Genomic DNA, 13,492 nt, shown 5'->3' on the forward strand with positions numbered 1-13,492 from the left:
CATAAAATGAGGTGATCACCTAGCTGGGGGTTATGAAAAAATTGACACACAGAATTGTAATAGGTATACCTACTGAATCCTGCTATAAGTTCAATACATAAAAGTAAACAAAAATAAATTAATAAAGAATTCTAATAATACTATATATCCTGTGCAATATACCATATGAATTACAATATTCAAAAATTTCACATAGAGTTATGTATTAACACTGAATATTAGAGTATTGAAATACAGGGTACATATACAATGAATGAAAGACAATTCATTCAATTATCAGTACAGTCTAATTACCAGTATCTGCTTTATATCAGTACAGTATTAAACAGAATTGTTTAATACCCACAAATGGAATCAGTACTCCTAACAAAATCAACATGTTTATGAAATAGCAGTAAAGATTTTTATTTAAATACTGTATTTTAACAAAATTCAGAAAAATTATTAAACAAAAGTCATGAAATATGCAGAAATGTCCAACTGTCAAAAAGGGTTAATAATTAAACCAGTTTTTACATTACATTTGTCAATCTTTTTCTTTGTCGGGTGTTGCAAACAACAATTTTGAAGCAACAGTCTGAAGACAAAGCAAAAAAGCTTTAAAAATATTTACCAATAATTACCAATACTCCATATAAAATGTGTTGGATATATATTTTAATTTTATAATTATGAAAATATAGAGTTGATGTAATCATCAGTTATTCAATATTAAGTGTTTGTGAAAATGATAGCAAATATATATGACAATATTTTATAATGTTATATTATAAAATTTTAATAACATGAGAAAAATACAAGCTTTGTTTTTTCAATAATTATTATTTCCGATAAAAAATCTTCCTTATTTGAAGGACAATGCTTAAGATCTTCCAATAAAGATATATGCATATATATATAAATATATATATATATATATGTGTGTGTGTGTTGTAATTTGACAGTATGTACAAATACAATACAAAGCTACAAAAGATAATGCAGATAATATCACAAAATAGAAGAAGAAAATGACAAAAACAAAAAAGAACACACACAGAAAAAAAACAGAAAGAAAGAAAAAACAATTTTGATAAAAACGATAATAAATTGTTTGTTACAATTACAATGCAACATAATTCTATTTACGGATATTGTTTTTATTAAATATAAAATATAAAAAAATTATTTTAAGAATATAAAATATAAATACCTTGAAGAAGAAGAAATTAATCATTTTGGCAAATAACCAAGAATATATAAACTGATGACTATCATAAATGAATTTGTGCTGCAATAAAATAAGAAATTACATATTTGAGCTATATTATCATGCAATTTTGAAAATATAAATAGGTTAATTAATAAAGAGCATGCTTTCATTAAAAAAATAAAAAAAAAGTAAATATCACAAGAAAGACCCAATATTATAATGTAAAAGCTTATTAAAATACATATAAATGAGTTTTGTTTGATAAAATTTAACCAGTGAAATTATTTTACTTAGATATTTAATAGTAATTTTTTAAACAAAAATTACTAATGATGTTTAGTGTAAGCAATGGCTATTATAAAAAATGAATTATTTTTAAGTAAAAAATAATAAGTAAAAAGTTAAATGGCATTCAAACAGAAATCTACTGAGACTGAAAAACTATAATGGACAAATTAAAGAGTATACAAATACAGGTATAAAAGTTTCTCTCATATCTCAATGTTAATATAAAAGTACAATAAAACAAATCAAATAAGATTGCACAGGTTGCAGAAAATTACAGCCATAAAATACAACTAATAATTATATTAACATTTTAGCTATCTGTAATATAAAATAATCACAACTTGTGTGTTCTATTTAAACTCAAGTCACTTAATCATAAAAACATATTTAATGAATGTAATAAAATACACCATCATCAGTTAAAAATATCAAATAAGTTTGGTATTAGAATTTACACAAACTAGTTTAATTAAAGCATATATTCTGGATCATCATTACAAAAAATAAAAATTACTTAAAATAGATAATTTAAAATGAACTTCTATACGTATTAAAATAAATATAAATTAAAAAGTGAATGACAAATTTATAACAATCCTCATTATTTATTGTTTTTTTATTCTTTATCATTAATTAACAGTAGATTGGCCACTAAAAGAAAATAAAAAACACTAATATTCATAAAAAAATAGTTTCTAGTTTGCATACATTGTAAACTAGAAATGTATCTAGCAAATTGTAGCCTTTTCAGCTACATTTGCTCTCAGTCTCTATATAGCATTACTGAGACATTATTGGGCTGTAATTTGAAAAAATTATACACCTATAAATTCCTACTGTCATCGATATGTCTCACTGTCTATCCGTCTTTCCTTAATCTCTAGAACTAAGTTAGATAGATGAAAGACGAGACCACATATGGAAACCTTAAGGGCAGAAAGCCCCAATTAACTATATGCAAACTTCCGATGCAAACCGAAAAAATCATGTTATTTCAATTCAAAACTTTACCCCTGAAAGATGTTAGATAGATGACTGGCACAATTCTGTTGTTAAAGGAAAAGTATGACATACAGGGGCAAGCCACTATTAATTTGAGATGGAGAGTATATATTTTAAATTAAATAAATTAAAAATATGATTACAAATTGCAGCCTGGCATTGTGATGATGTCACAGTAAATAATTGCTCAGAGTATGCTTCAGTCAATTGGATTCAGAAGTAACAGCAGTCCAGTTAAAGTAACATTGTAATCAAAGCACTTATTTAACTCTATTTGCTCATTCAAATAGATTTTCAAACTCTTGATAGACTTTGTTTCTGTCATGTTTGCAAAATTTTAGTGAGCAAAACCAAAGATTACAATTGGAATAGCAAATAAACATCTTAATTGCATATTCAAGTCTACACAGCACTAGACAGAGGTCTCTAAGTCAAAAACAAATCCCAGTGTATACAAATGATAAAGAAACTTTGATGGATTAACTCTGCCACTTCTCCAGTACAAGTAATGTTTTTACATTGATCATTCCAGAAAAGAAAAGTCTAGTTAGAATATTTTATTTTACAGTTTACTTACATCTACATATGCAAAAAGAGTAACTTGGATTAAAAAAAGTTAATAATAATATGAAATTTTTTTAAACTAAGTGACGAGATGAAGGAAAAACACTCAATATTTCACATAGAGTTATTTTCATACTTTGATTTGCTGACAACAATTGTATTCAAAATGTAAATTCAAAATGTAAATATTGCAAAAAGAAAGACAGAAGATACAATGTTTTCTATTAAGAATTAAGAAAAAAAAAGGCTAAATTATTTTTAGATTTTAATTTAAGGAAAATGAAGCAATAATTTATCTTTATTTGTCTAATAAAAGATATCAAAATTGATAATGTGATGATTTAAATTATAGAAATTTTCTCTATTGTCTGCACTTAGATTTTTCACAACAATATCTCTAAGACATCTTGCTTCTAGAAACTCCATAACAGGAAAGCACTAATCACCTCATACACACAGACATAAAAATACATCTTTTTATCTTGCAGGGCCAAAAGAGTAAATTCTTGATTTAACTGATTTTTCAAACTGAGTTTCATCTCTGTCTTTTTTCACATACTTGAAAGTATATGTACTGTACTTCAAATTATTTTTTACGTTAATTTATTACTTTGATATTAAGTTCAAATGTGACTAAATTATTGATTTTATACTAATTTGAGAGTGATATCTAATGTAATATTTCAAAATTAACATAGTAAATTTTGTAAAATAACAGTAAAACTAATTATATTATATACTGATAATCCAAATTTTAATTTCTGAATTGAATAAGTGTGTTATTAATGAAAACAAAATTTCTTTCAAAAAATATGGTGCTCGTATAAAAAGATGTGTAAACTAAAAATCTAGAATGTGAAAATGAATTTACTCTGGAAGTTGTGGTGTACAAAATGAACAATGCACATAAAATAAATTAAAAAGAAAACACATTTGAACAGTCAGTCAATTTAACAAATTTAAATCTATTCCATGATCTGTTCCTTTCAAATTTTTCTTTTCATACATTTCATTAAGTTCTAAAAGACCTCAGTCATAAATTAGCAGAGCTTGTTCTTAATTATTTTGCAAAGTTCTGTAGTGGGATTGGCCTGCCACTTTCCATCATACACTTCCTGCTTTAACTGCTACTAAAACTATTTGCTTGATGTCTACGTCAATTAGGTACATTCTTGCACAAAGAATACACTGTATCCCATGTTGCTCAAAGACAGTAATCATATCTTGACATTGACATATCTGGCCAAAACACACAATTGCCATTTGGATAGTGCTTCAACAAGAATTGGACTAGTCTTTTCTTGATGCACTCTGGTATACTTCTGTGTTAATGCTACATTTTGACAGTGCAATGAAAGCCTGAGACTGCCAGTAAGGGCTTATGGCTATACTATACTACCCATATCAAAACCTTTATCAGAAACTTTGCATGATGTTTGAACTTCACTTATGGCATAATCACCTTTCCTTTTTCACACTAAAACTTTTTATTTCCTGCACATTAGGAACCATCTAGTGTAAAGTAAGACATTTCATCATCCATAACAACAGGTTGTTTGGGCTACAAATCTCTTGCTCAGTCATCACAACAACATTTTTATTTTGTAACTGCTTCACATATACTTGGATGAAAAAATTCTTTCTCTCAATATTTCATGCACATGTATGTGAGTTAATTAATTTGATCTTTTAACCAAGTTTATGGAGAGAGTGGCCCATCTTACCAACAGAGGCATCAATTAGCTGCTTATGTTTTGTTTCAATAATTTTAACCCTTTTCCTTCTAATTTCTCCAGCTGTAGATAGCATTGTTTTCAATCTTTATATTTGTCTTCTTTTAGGCCTTCCATTTCTTAAAAGTCCTATGACTTTCAATACATGAACATACTTATATACAACAGAAAATCTGCATGTTCAGTTTATTTTCACATATGCATATGTAAAAAAAAAAAATTAGGTTATTCTGAATTTTTAATTTATATGTCAATATTTATAATAATTTTTCTGAAGAAACAATGTTTCATATGTTTATAATGATATTTAAACAATAATTGACTTGTTGCTAATAGAAACTACTATCAGATAGAGACTACTATTAGAGGCTAATAGAGACTACTATATGGAAGTTTTCATTCATTATAATAAAAAGAATATTCAATCTCAATTAAAAAAATTTCAATAAAAATTCTTGTAACTAAGATTGGATATTAATAATTTTTCAAATATAATTAATGAAACTAAAACAATTAATTTTAATTAATGCCTGATAAAACAATATCTACTATAACACATTTCTTGTCTAGTTTAAAAATGTGTTGGTAAGCTCTATGATGGCATCTTTAATTTCTAGACTTATTATACTTATCAGACACAAGACCAGCCTCAATATATCAATTTATTTTCAATAGTATGCATTTTGGACTTACAGTCTCTCCTCGGCTTTTTTACAACTATTTAAAGATAAAAACGAGTTAAGTTAAACCACCATTAACAACTGCTAGTTTAGATATTAACATAATTTACATTTTCTGCAAAACTGACATATTTACTATTTCAAATCATACAAAGGAATTTTAAAATTTTGCAATAATCAGTTACAATTCTATTCATTAAGTATTCACTAAAAACACCAATAAAATGTCAACAATTTGAATACATAAATATCAAAATATAATAATATAATACATATACTGATGATAATATAATACATGCAAATCAAATTTTAGAGCAAGTAAACCAAATAGATGAAGCCATTAAATTTGATCTGGAATCTGAAAAAAAATAATCAGTTACCTTTCTCAAATGTTTTAGTTTACAGTTTTAAAAACAAAATAATATTTAAAAAATAGGCTATAAAAAACCTTGCTCAATAGATAGTGTTATACATTTTACATCAAAGTACACCTGTACACCTGTGGTTCTTTGCATGTTTTTTATATGCAAAGAACCACAAATGAAACAGATTTTAATAATTTCTTGAATTTTATTATTTTTATGTATTTAATGAATGGTTACAGTAAATTATATCAATAGTAAACAAGTGATCACAAATTAGATTAATAACAGGAAAGATAATATACAGAAACAGCCAAAAGATCATATATCTTATAAATTTTTTAAAAATTAAATACAAAAGGAACATTTTTGAAAGATTAAAAAATAAATTAAGAAAACAAGGACTAATCTTAGTACCCAAACAAAACAATAGTCTAACAAGGGAAATAAATGTACAGTACATAATATAAATAACACAAGTGAGTCCAATATATGGGAAAAGAAAAATGTTATATATAAAATAGAACGTAGCTGTAGCACACCTAAATTTTATACAGGAGAAACAGGGAGAGAATTGAAAATCCATTTTAAGGAACACATTTCTGCTATTAAAAGTAATAATAACTCAGCTGTAGCCATGCATTGTAAAAAAGAAGGTTGTGAAATAATAAAAGATACTGTTAAAATAGTTAAGAAAGAATTTAACATAGGGAAAAAAGATGGCATAAACACTTAGAAATAATAAAAAATAAAAAATTATGAATAATAATTCTGACCAAAAAATACACAAATCATGGTGTGAATATCTGTCAAGAGGGATGCAGGGGAAAGGAGGAGTGTATAAATACAAATGAGAAGGGAGAAAAAAGGTATTAATTTAGAAGCGATGTGTATCACTTCATTATTTTAAGTGTCTCTTATATGTCATAGTTATAACAGTTGGCCAAGCTTGTGATGGTATATATTACTTTATTGTTTTAATCATATCTTACATTGTTCTAAACACTGTTCCAACACTTTTAAATGTAAATTTACAACCTTTTTTTCTGATATTTATGTATTCAAATTGTTGACATCTTATTGATGTTTTTAGTGAATACTTAATGACTAGAATTGTAACCGATTATTGCCAAATGTCAAATTCCTTTGTAGAATCTGAAGTTGTAAATATGTCAATTTTGCAGAAAATGTAAGTTACATTAGTACAGTGGTTCTTAACCAGTGTTCCATAAAAGAAAAGACTTTAAAGTTTTTATTAAAATTTATTCCCATTGCTATATTTGTAGATAATTCCATGTTTCTATTTTATTCAATATATAAAACTTTATTAGTTTATTGCTTCATTGTTTCCTGAGAATAGTAAACATGGAATTACTTATCAATTTTTGAATGTATTGATGCTATTGCTCCGTGTAATAAAAATTATATGAATGGTGTTCTGCGGCCTCAGAAAAGTTGAGAACCACTGTATTAGTATCTAAACTAGCAATGTTAAAAACAAGTAAGTTAAACTGCCATTATCTTTAAATAGTTGTAAAAAAGCCAAAGAGCGACTAAGTCTGAAATGCATACTATTTGATATAGTGAAGCTGGTCTTGTGTCTGATGACAGTGTAATAAGTCTAGAAATTAAAGATGCCATCATAGAGATCACCAACACAAAACAATATCTCAAATATAAACATCCATTGACCCATTTTTTTATCATGACAAAACACACTGCCAGATTATATCATGCAGATTTTGCTAAATTGGCCTAGAGGTGGACACCTAACCACCTAGCTTTAGACAAAATTATTTATTATTTAATTATTAAATAGTAGCCATATTATGGCCTGATATAATCCAGCAGATTCATTTGGCAATATCTCAAATTAATTAACGTATACAGCATACTTTTTATAACAAAAATATCAGAAAGTTGATAGAAACTTTCTTTAAAGACAAATATTCACAAGTTTCAATATTGTTATTACATAATGCAATTACTCTTAAATATAAATCATAATGCTGTCAAACAAAATATAACTTAACAAGCATTAAAAAAAAATCCAGCATAACTTTTCGAATTTCACCAGAAAAGTTTGCAATATGCTCTTTTAGATTCCATTCACCAAAAGTTACATCCCTCAAGACTTCACCCCAGCTTTTTAGAAAAATTTCCTTGGACAAAATCTAGAATCTACTAGATACATATTTTTATTTAGCTTTTTTTATTGAGGCAGTGTGTTAGCAAAGCCTCTTCTATGTGACTTACAATATTGCATTTGATCTCAAAAATTGATGGATGGAGTTTGATAAAACTTTGCCATTTTCCATTTATTAAGATGAAGAATCCAAAAATATAATGAAAATCCATTTAAATGTAAAAAATAGGAGTACTTTGTTTTAGATATACAGTGGAGTCAGTGATGCTGTCTGTGCCCCTTGATGTGATTGAGCATGCCTAACAGAATTTAGGGGATAAAAATAAAAAACAGCATTTTGTGTGCCTAACAGAAAATAGAACATACAAAATACAAGAATAAAGCAATTAATGGTGATTACTTTGTTCTTGGATCACCTCTCCATTTCAGCAAGTGCAAGGATGACATCTCCCATAGCTGGCAGCTACAAAGATTGCCTCTCCAGTGGCTGGCAGGTACAAGCAGGGTTGTGGAAAGGCAGAGGGGGAACATGCCCAGAAGGCCAAGAATTTTTATGCCCAAGATGATGGGCATAAAATTTCCAAAATTATTACATGGACAAACTAATAAATTCATAGAAAACTGTCACACACAAGTATGAAAAATTATATTAGGAAATAAAATATGCATTATATTAAAAAAAGTGATTTTATAATTTTTAAATTTGTAACAGACTAATGAAAAGCTTATCAAAAGACACCATATTTAAGTTTGTCCCTGGTGTCAAATACCCCAACCACATATATAGGTACAACAATCAACTCTTCTGCGCCTAACAAGTGCAAGGATCACTTCTTTCTTTCCAGCTCCTCCTCAATTCTATAGTGATATGACAAAGTCGTCCTAGTACAGGGTGGAAAAGAAAGTCACTTAGCACTCCTGCTACAGAATATAGAATGTAATCCAAAGAATGTACCTACATTGAGCACATCATGTAACGTGCATAACTCTAACCGTTAGAGGTAGGTCAATAAAATCTTTCAGTAATCAATTCCTTGTGAAATTTTAACCCTAAATGATGTGTCATATGACCCCCTTCCCATTTACAGTTTCAGAGTTGCATTCAATATGGCTGCCATCAAGATGGCAGCAATGCATGTAACACACATCAATCTGTTTCCCTCTTGGTCTAATGTGTCCCTGACATGAGCAAATTAACTTTGGGTGCATTCAATATTCTGTAGCAAGGGTATTAAGTGACTTTCTTTTCCACCCTGTATTTATTTTGACTGGTATTGCTTTAAAATAAAATTGTGTGTGGCACCAGCTGTTATGAGATAATAATATAAAAGTTATTTTTTTGTTAAATTATTATAAAAGGCAAAAATGGCTTCATTTTGAGGGTATAAATGAGTTTTTAAAAATATTGTAAATGCCAACAATGAGTAAATTTTCATTAAATCTGACCTCACTTGAGATATGACACATGATTCACCTCTTTCTCCACCCCTTGACCCAATCATCAAAATTTAATAACATCAATGCCTCTTACATACAAGTTACCATGCCAAACTTTGTTTCTTAATCTTTATTTCATTAAATATCTCAGGATGGGGTAGATGACACATGCAAGCATGCGCACACAGGAAATCTTTTTGGCATTTTTTTCTTTTTACTTTTATGGGTTTGGGATTTCAAAATGTCAAGATTTGCAAAAACTCCAGAGGGTCATATTTATTACAATACTTTCCAATATTATTATAACAACCAGGAAAATAAAAATTCAGTTAGAAGTGAAGTTCTGTCTAATGGGCTAGTTTTCAAGTTAATTTCAGATTTAGGCTCTAAATCCAGATTCAAGACAGACCTAGAGAGAAAGGAAACCAGATTTCATCCCTCTAACATCATTGAAAGAGACATTTGTGGAGAAAATGATGCTATAAGGACACATAATAGACATGCATGGTATGGCATACAGATCGCTATGTCTCTGAAGATTCTGTCTGTGATATACATTGTCAGGATGAAATCTTATAACCTCCAATCTATCTGTTTGAAAGTGTTTGAAAGTGGACGATAATGCATATCCACGTAGATTCGGCCTGGAAATATGGCTTGTATAGAATGGTCAGCAATATTTCTAATCAAAATCTGATAGAGTATGTCTAGGAAGCTAAAGGAAAGCATATTGATAAATCACAGTTCTCACTCAGAACTTGTTTTAATCTGAAATGTGTACTGCAACAGGAGTAAGTAATGTTATATGGAGAAGTTATAGACAGTTTTATTTTAAACATGAAGAGATTTATCCAGTTGATATAAGACAAACAATATTACATTATATATCTAATTACATATTAAATGTTTGTCTATTGACACACACAAAGTATGTAGATATTTGTAATTGTCTATACTTCAAAGATTCAGAATAATCATTTTCATTTTCTTTAGACTATTTTATACTTATGCCTGGAGAACATATTACTCTATTAATAAAATATTTATCCAATTCAAAACCATGCATGAAAAACATTCTAAAACTATACATTTATATTAGTTCTATATTGAAGATGATCATCTAATAATTCATAACAATAAAATATTGTGAAAAAGCATACATTCAATGTAAAAATACAATGCAATGCAAATTTTTAAGAAAAATATAATGATTTATTATGATCATCATCTCTTATTTCTTTGATAAAATATATATTTTCCTCTTCTGTCTTCATTTTATCTTACTAAATTATTCATAAATATTTGCAACATTTGTAACAATTTAGAGAAGTAGTTAAATTATATTCAAAATTATCATCATGTTCAAAACATATTATATGATATGATAAATGATATAAAATTACATTTCATATACTGAATTTAACCTGAAAAATATACTCTCTTTAATAAATATACTTCTATGTAATGATAAATATGCAAATTTTAAACAATCACAAATCAAAATAACTGCATTTTGCAATTATTTTTGATGTGTTACTGTTTAAGTTATTTTGGATAAAGTTAGAAAAAATTTAAAATCAAATATATATTTCTCTGTGTACATACCTGTTCTTGTTTTATTTGACACATAGGACATTCCTTGTTTAATATGATAATTTTCTTCATTTGGCATATGACTACATTTGGAGTAGACTTTATTGTGCTCATTTTTTTTTAACTTCTTATCAATTTCATCTTTATTATTTGATTTAATTTTGACATTTTGGCAAAAATAGTTTTTGAAAGAAGATGGAAGTTTTGATCCATACACACTCATACTAGGATGTTCAATCAGAAGATTTTCTAATGGAGAAGTCTCTAAAGGCACAGGAGAGTCAATAGTAAAACAGGATGGTGGTGTTATATACCAGCTTTCATCCATTTCATTTGAAATTGGAGTTTTTTGCTTCGTATCATTTGTTTGTAAGACAACATCTGGTAGTAATAAATATGAATTTGGTGTATCATTCTGTGATTTTGTCTTTTCTTTTGGTTTCAAATCTAAAAATAAAAATTATAAAAAAACAAACAATTATAAAATTTTTCACATAATTAATATAATTATTAATTATGATTTTTAAAATTTAATATATTAAATTTAAAGTTTAAATAAATATAGTGAAGGTAAAGCAAAAACTATAATTTTAACACCTTAATATTTAGATTTTATATGTATTATGTTTAAGTGTCTTTAAAATACAAATCTTAAAAATAGTTCTAAGAAGATCTAATAGCAGTTATGGTTGCTAATAAGAAAAGTACACAAAGATAACATTAAAAATGTTATAACTACCCAGCATCAAAATGTTTTGTAACAAGTTCGAATTATTAGTTAAATGGATAATTTTGTTGTAAATTTTTTGGCCTAGAACATAAAAATTATTTAAAGTAAAATTTAAATGCTTATTTAGTAAAAACTGTTTTATATTTTGCCATATGCTAAGCCAGACACAAAAGATTTAAAAAGTTAAAAATATAAATTTTAAATAAAATCAACCAGTTCTAAAAGAAAGCAACTACAGCAGAGCGTCGTTTATCCGAAAGCCGATCAACCGAAACGTCAGTTAACCGAAAGCGTTCTAGTCGGACTGTGGTTGTTTTGTTAAATTGTTTTATCTGTGATTATGGCTCTGTCGTAGTACATTTTGTGCGTGTTGTTTTCCAATACTGTCTGTGGAATGTATTTGTAGTATGGTTCGTGGATGTCTACTAATTTGTGTTTTTTTGCAAGCACTTGATGTATTATATTTGCTATTTGATTATGTCTATGTAAATAATCTGTCTGTGCCAAGAGCTTGCAACCAGAAGTGATGTGTTGTATAGTTTCTGGCATGATGTGACATTTTCTGCATGTGTCATTTGTGAATGTTGTATCTTTGAGTATATGTTTTCTGTAGTTTTTAGTATTTATGACCTGATCCTGTATGGCAATCATGAATCCTTCCGTCTCCCCAAAGAGGCATCCCCGAGCTAACCAGCTGTTTGATGCAGTTTTGTCAACAAAATCCTGGGCCAGGTCATAGGGGCCATGGAATGCTTTTCGAGCCCACGAATGCTTAACGGTGTATGCTTTTTATATGTTGTGTGTGTCCATATGATGTGAGTGTAAGTTTAATGGTGTGTTATTTGAGTCGCTAGAGTTACTGCTTTATGTAACTGTGATGTTTCTTGTTTTTTGTAGAAAAATTCTCACAGTGACTGTATTTGTTTGTAGTGAAGGTTAACTATGTCAATCATGCCATGTCCACCATCTTTACGTGGAAGGGTTAATCTTTCTGTGGCAAATTTAGGATGATGTTGTTTATGCTTAGTAAGTGTTGTTCTTGTTTTCCTTTGGAGTTGCTCGAGATCTGTGTGAGTCCAATGTATAACTCCAAAAGAATATGTGAGTACTGGGATGACATATGTGTTTATTGCTTTAACTGTGTGTTTTGCATTTAACTGTATTCTGAGAATAGCATTTAACCTACTTTGGTATTCTTTAATTAATTTTTGCTTTATTTGTGCATGTTTTGTTAGTTTGGCCTGTTGGAATCCTAAATACTTGTAGAACTCACCCTCTTCCATAGATTCAATAATGTCCCCATTTCCAAGTACAAAGTCTTCTTTCTTCAGGATTCCTTTTTTCTATGTGAAGTGTTTTGCATTTGTCTAGGCCAAACTCCATTTGTATGTCGTTAGTGTATGAATGTGTGATTTGTAGTGTTGATGAAGTTGTTTTTGTGTGGATGCATAAAGTTTTATGTCATCCATGTACATGAGATGTGACAGTGTAAACTGTGTTTGTTTTTTCATGTCTGATATTGTAGCCATATTGTAGTGTTGTTTAACATGTTGGATAATGGGTTCAGGGCTAAGCAGAACCAGAGAGGACTCAAGGAATCTCCTTGAAAAATTCCTTGTCTAATGAATATTTGGTTTGTTTGTATGGAAGTGTTACTAACTCTGAGATGTAGTGTTGTTCTCCAGTGCTGCATAGTATTTTGGAAGAATGCAATGAGTGATGGATTATTTCATACATGTGTAGAATATGTAGCAGCCAACTGTGT

At 28.3% G+C, this 13,492-nt stretch overlaps 1 protein-coding gene across 2 annotated transcripts in view; it reads right to left on the bottom strand.

Annotated features, from left to right (window-relative positions):
• LOC136970484 (tumor protein p53-inducible nuclear protein 1-like) overlaps window positions 1-13,492 on the bottom strand; it is a 31,460-nt gene that overhangs the window by 6,120 nt on the left and 11,848 nt on the right. Inside the window, exons 3-4 of one of the 2 annotated variants that reach the window (XR_010879989.1) lie at window positions 11,010-11,444; window positions 1,193-1,270 (exon numbers count right to left, since the gene is read on the bottom strand). Coding sequence is in view for 1 of the 2 variants with exons in the window: in XM_067264932.1 (XP_067121033.1) it covers window positions 11,010-11,444 (435 nt within the window). In the remaining variant the exon portion in view is untranslated. The remainder of the gene's footprint in view (window positions 1-1,192; window positions 1,271-11,009; window positions 11,445-13,492) is intronic. The other variant, XM_067264932.1, reaches the window with a different exon arrangement.

This window comes from Centruroides vittatus, unplaced genomic scaffold (assembly GCF_030686945.1).
Source record: "Centruroides vittatus isolate TY-2023 unplaced genomic scaffold, ASM3068694v2 contig_199, whole genome shotgun sequence".
Classification (NCBI taxonomy): Eukaryota; Metazoa; Arthropoda; class Arachnida; order Scorpiones; family Buthidae; genus Centruroides; species Centruroides vittatus.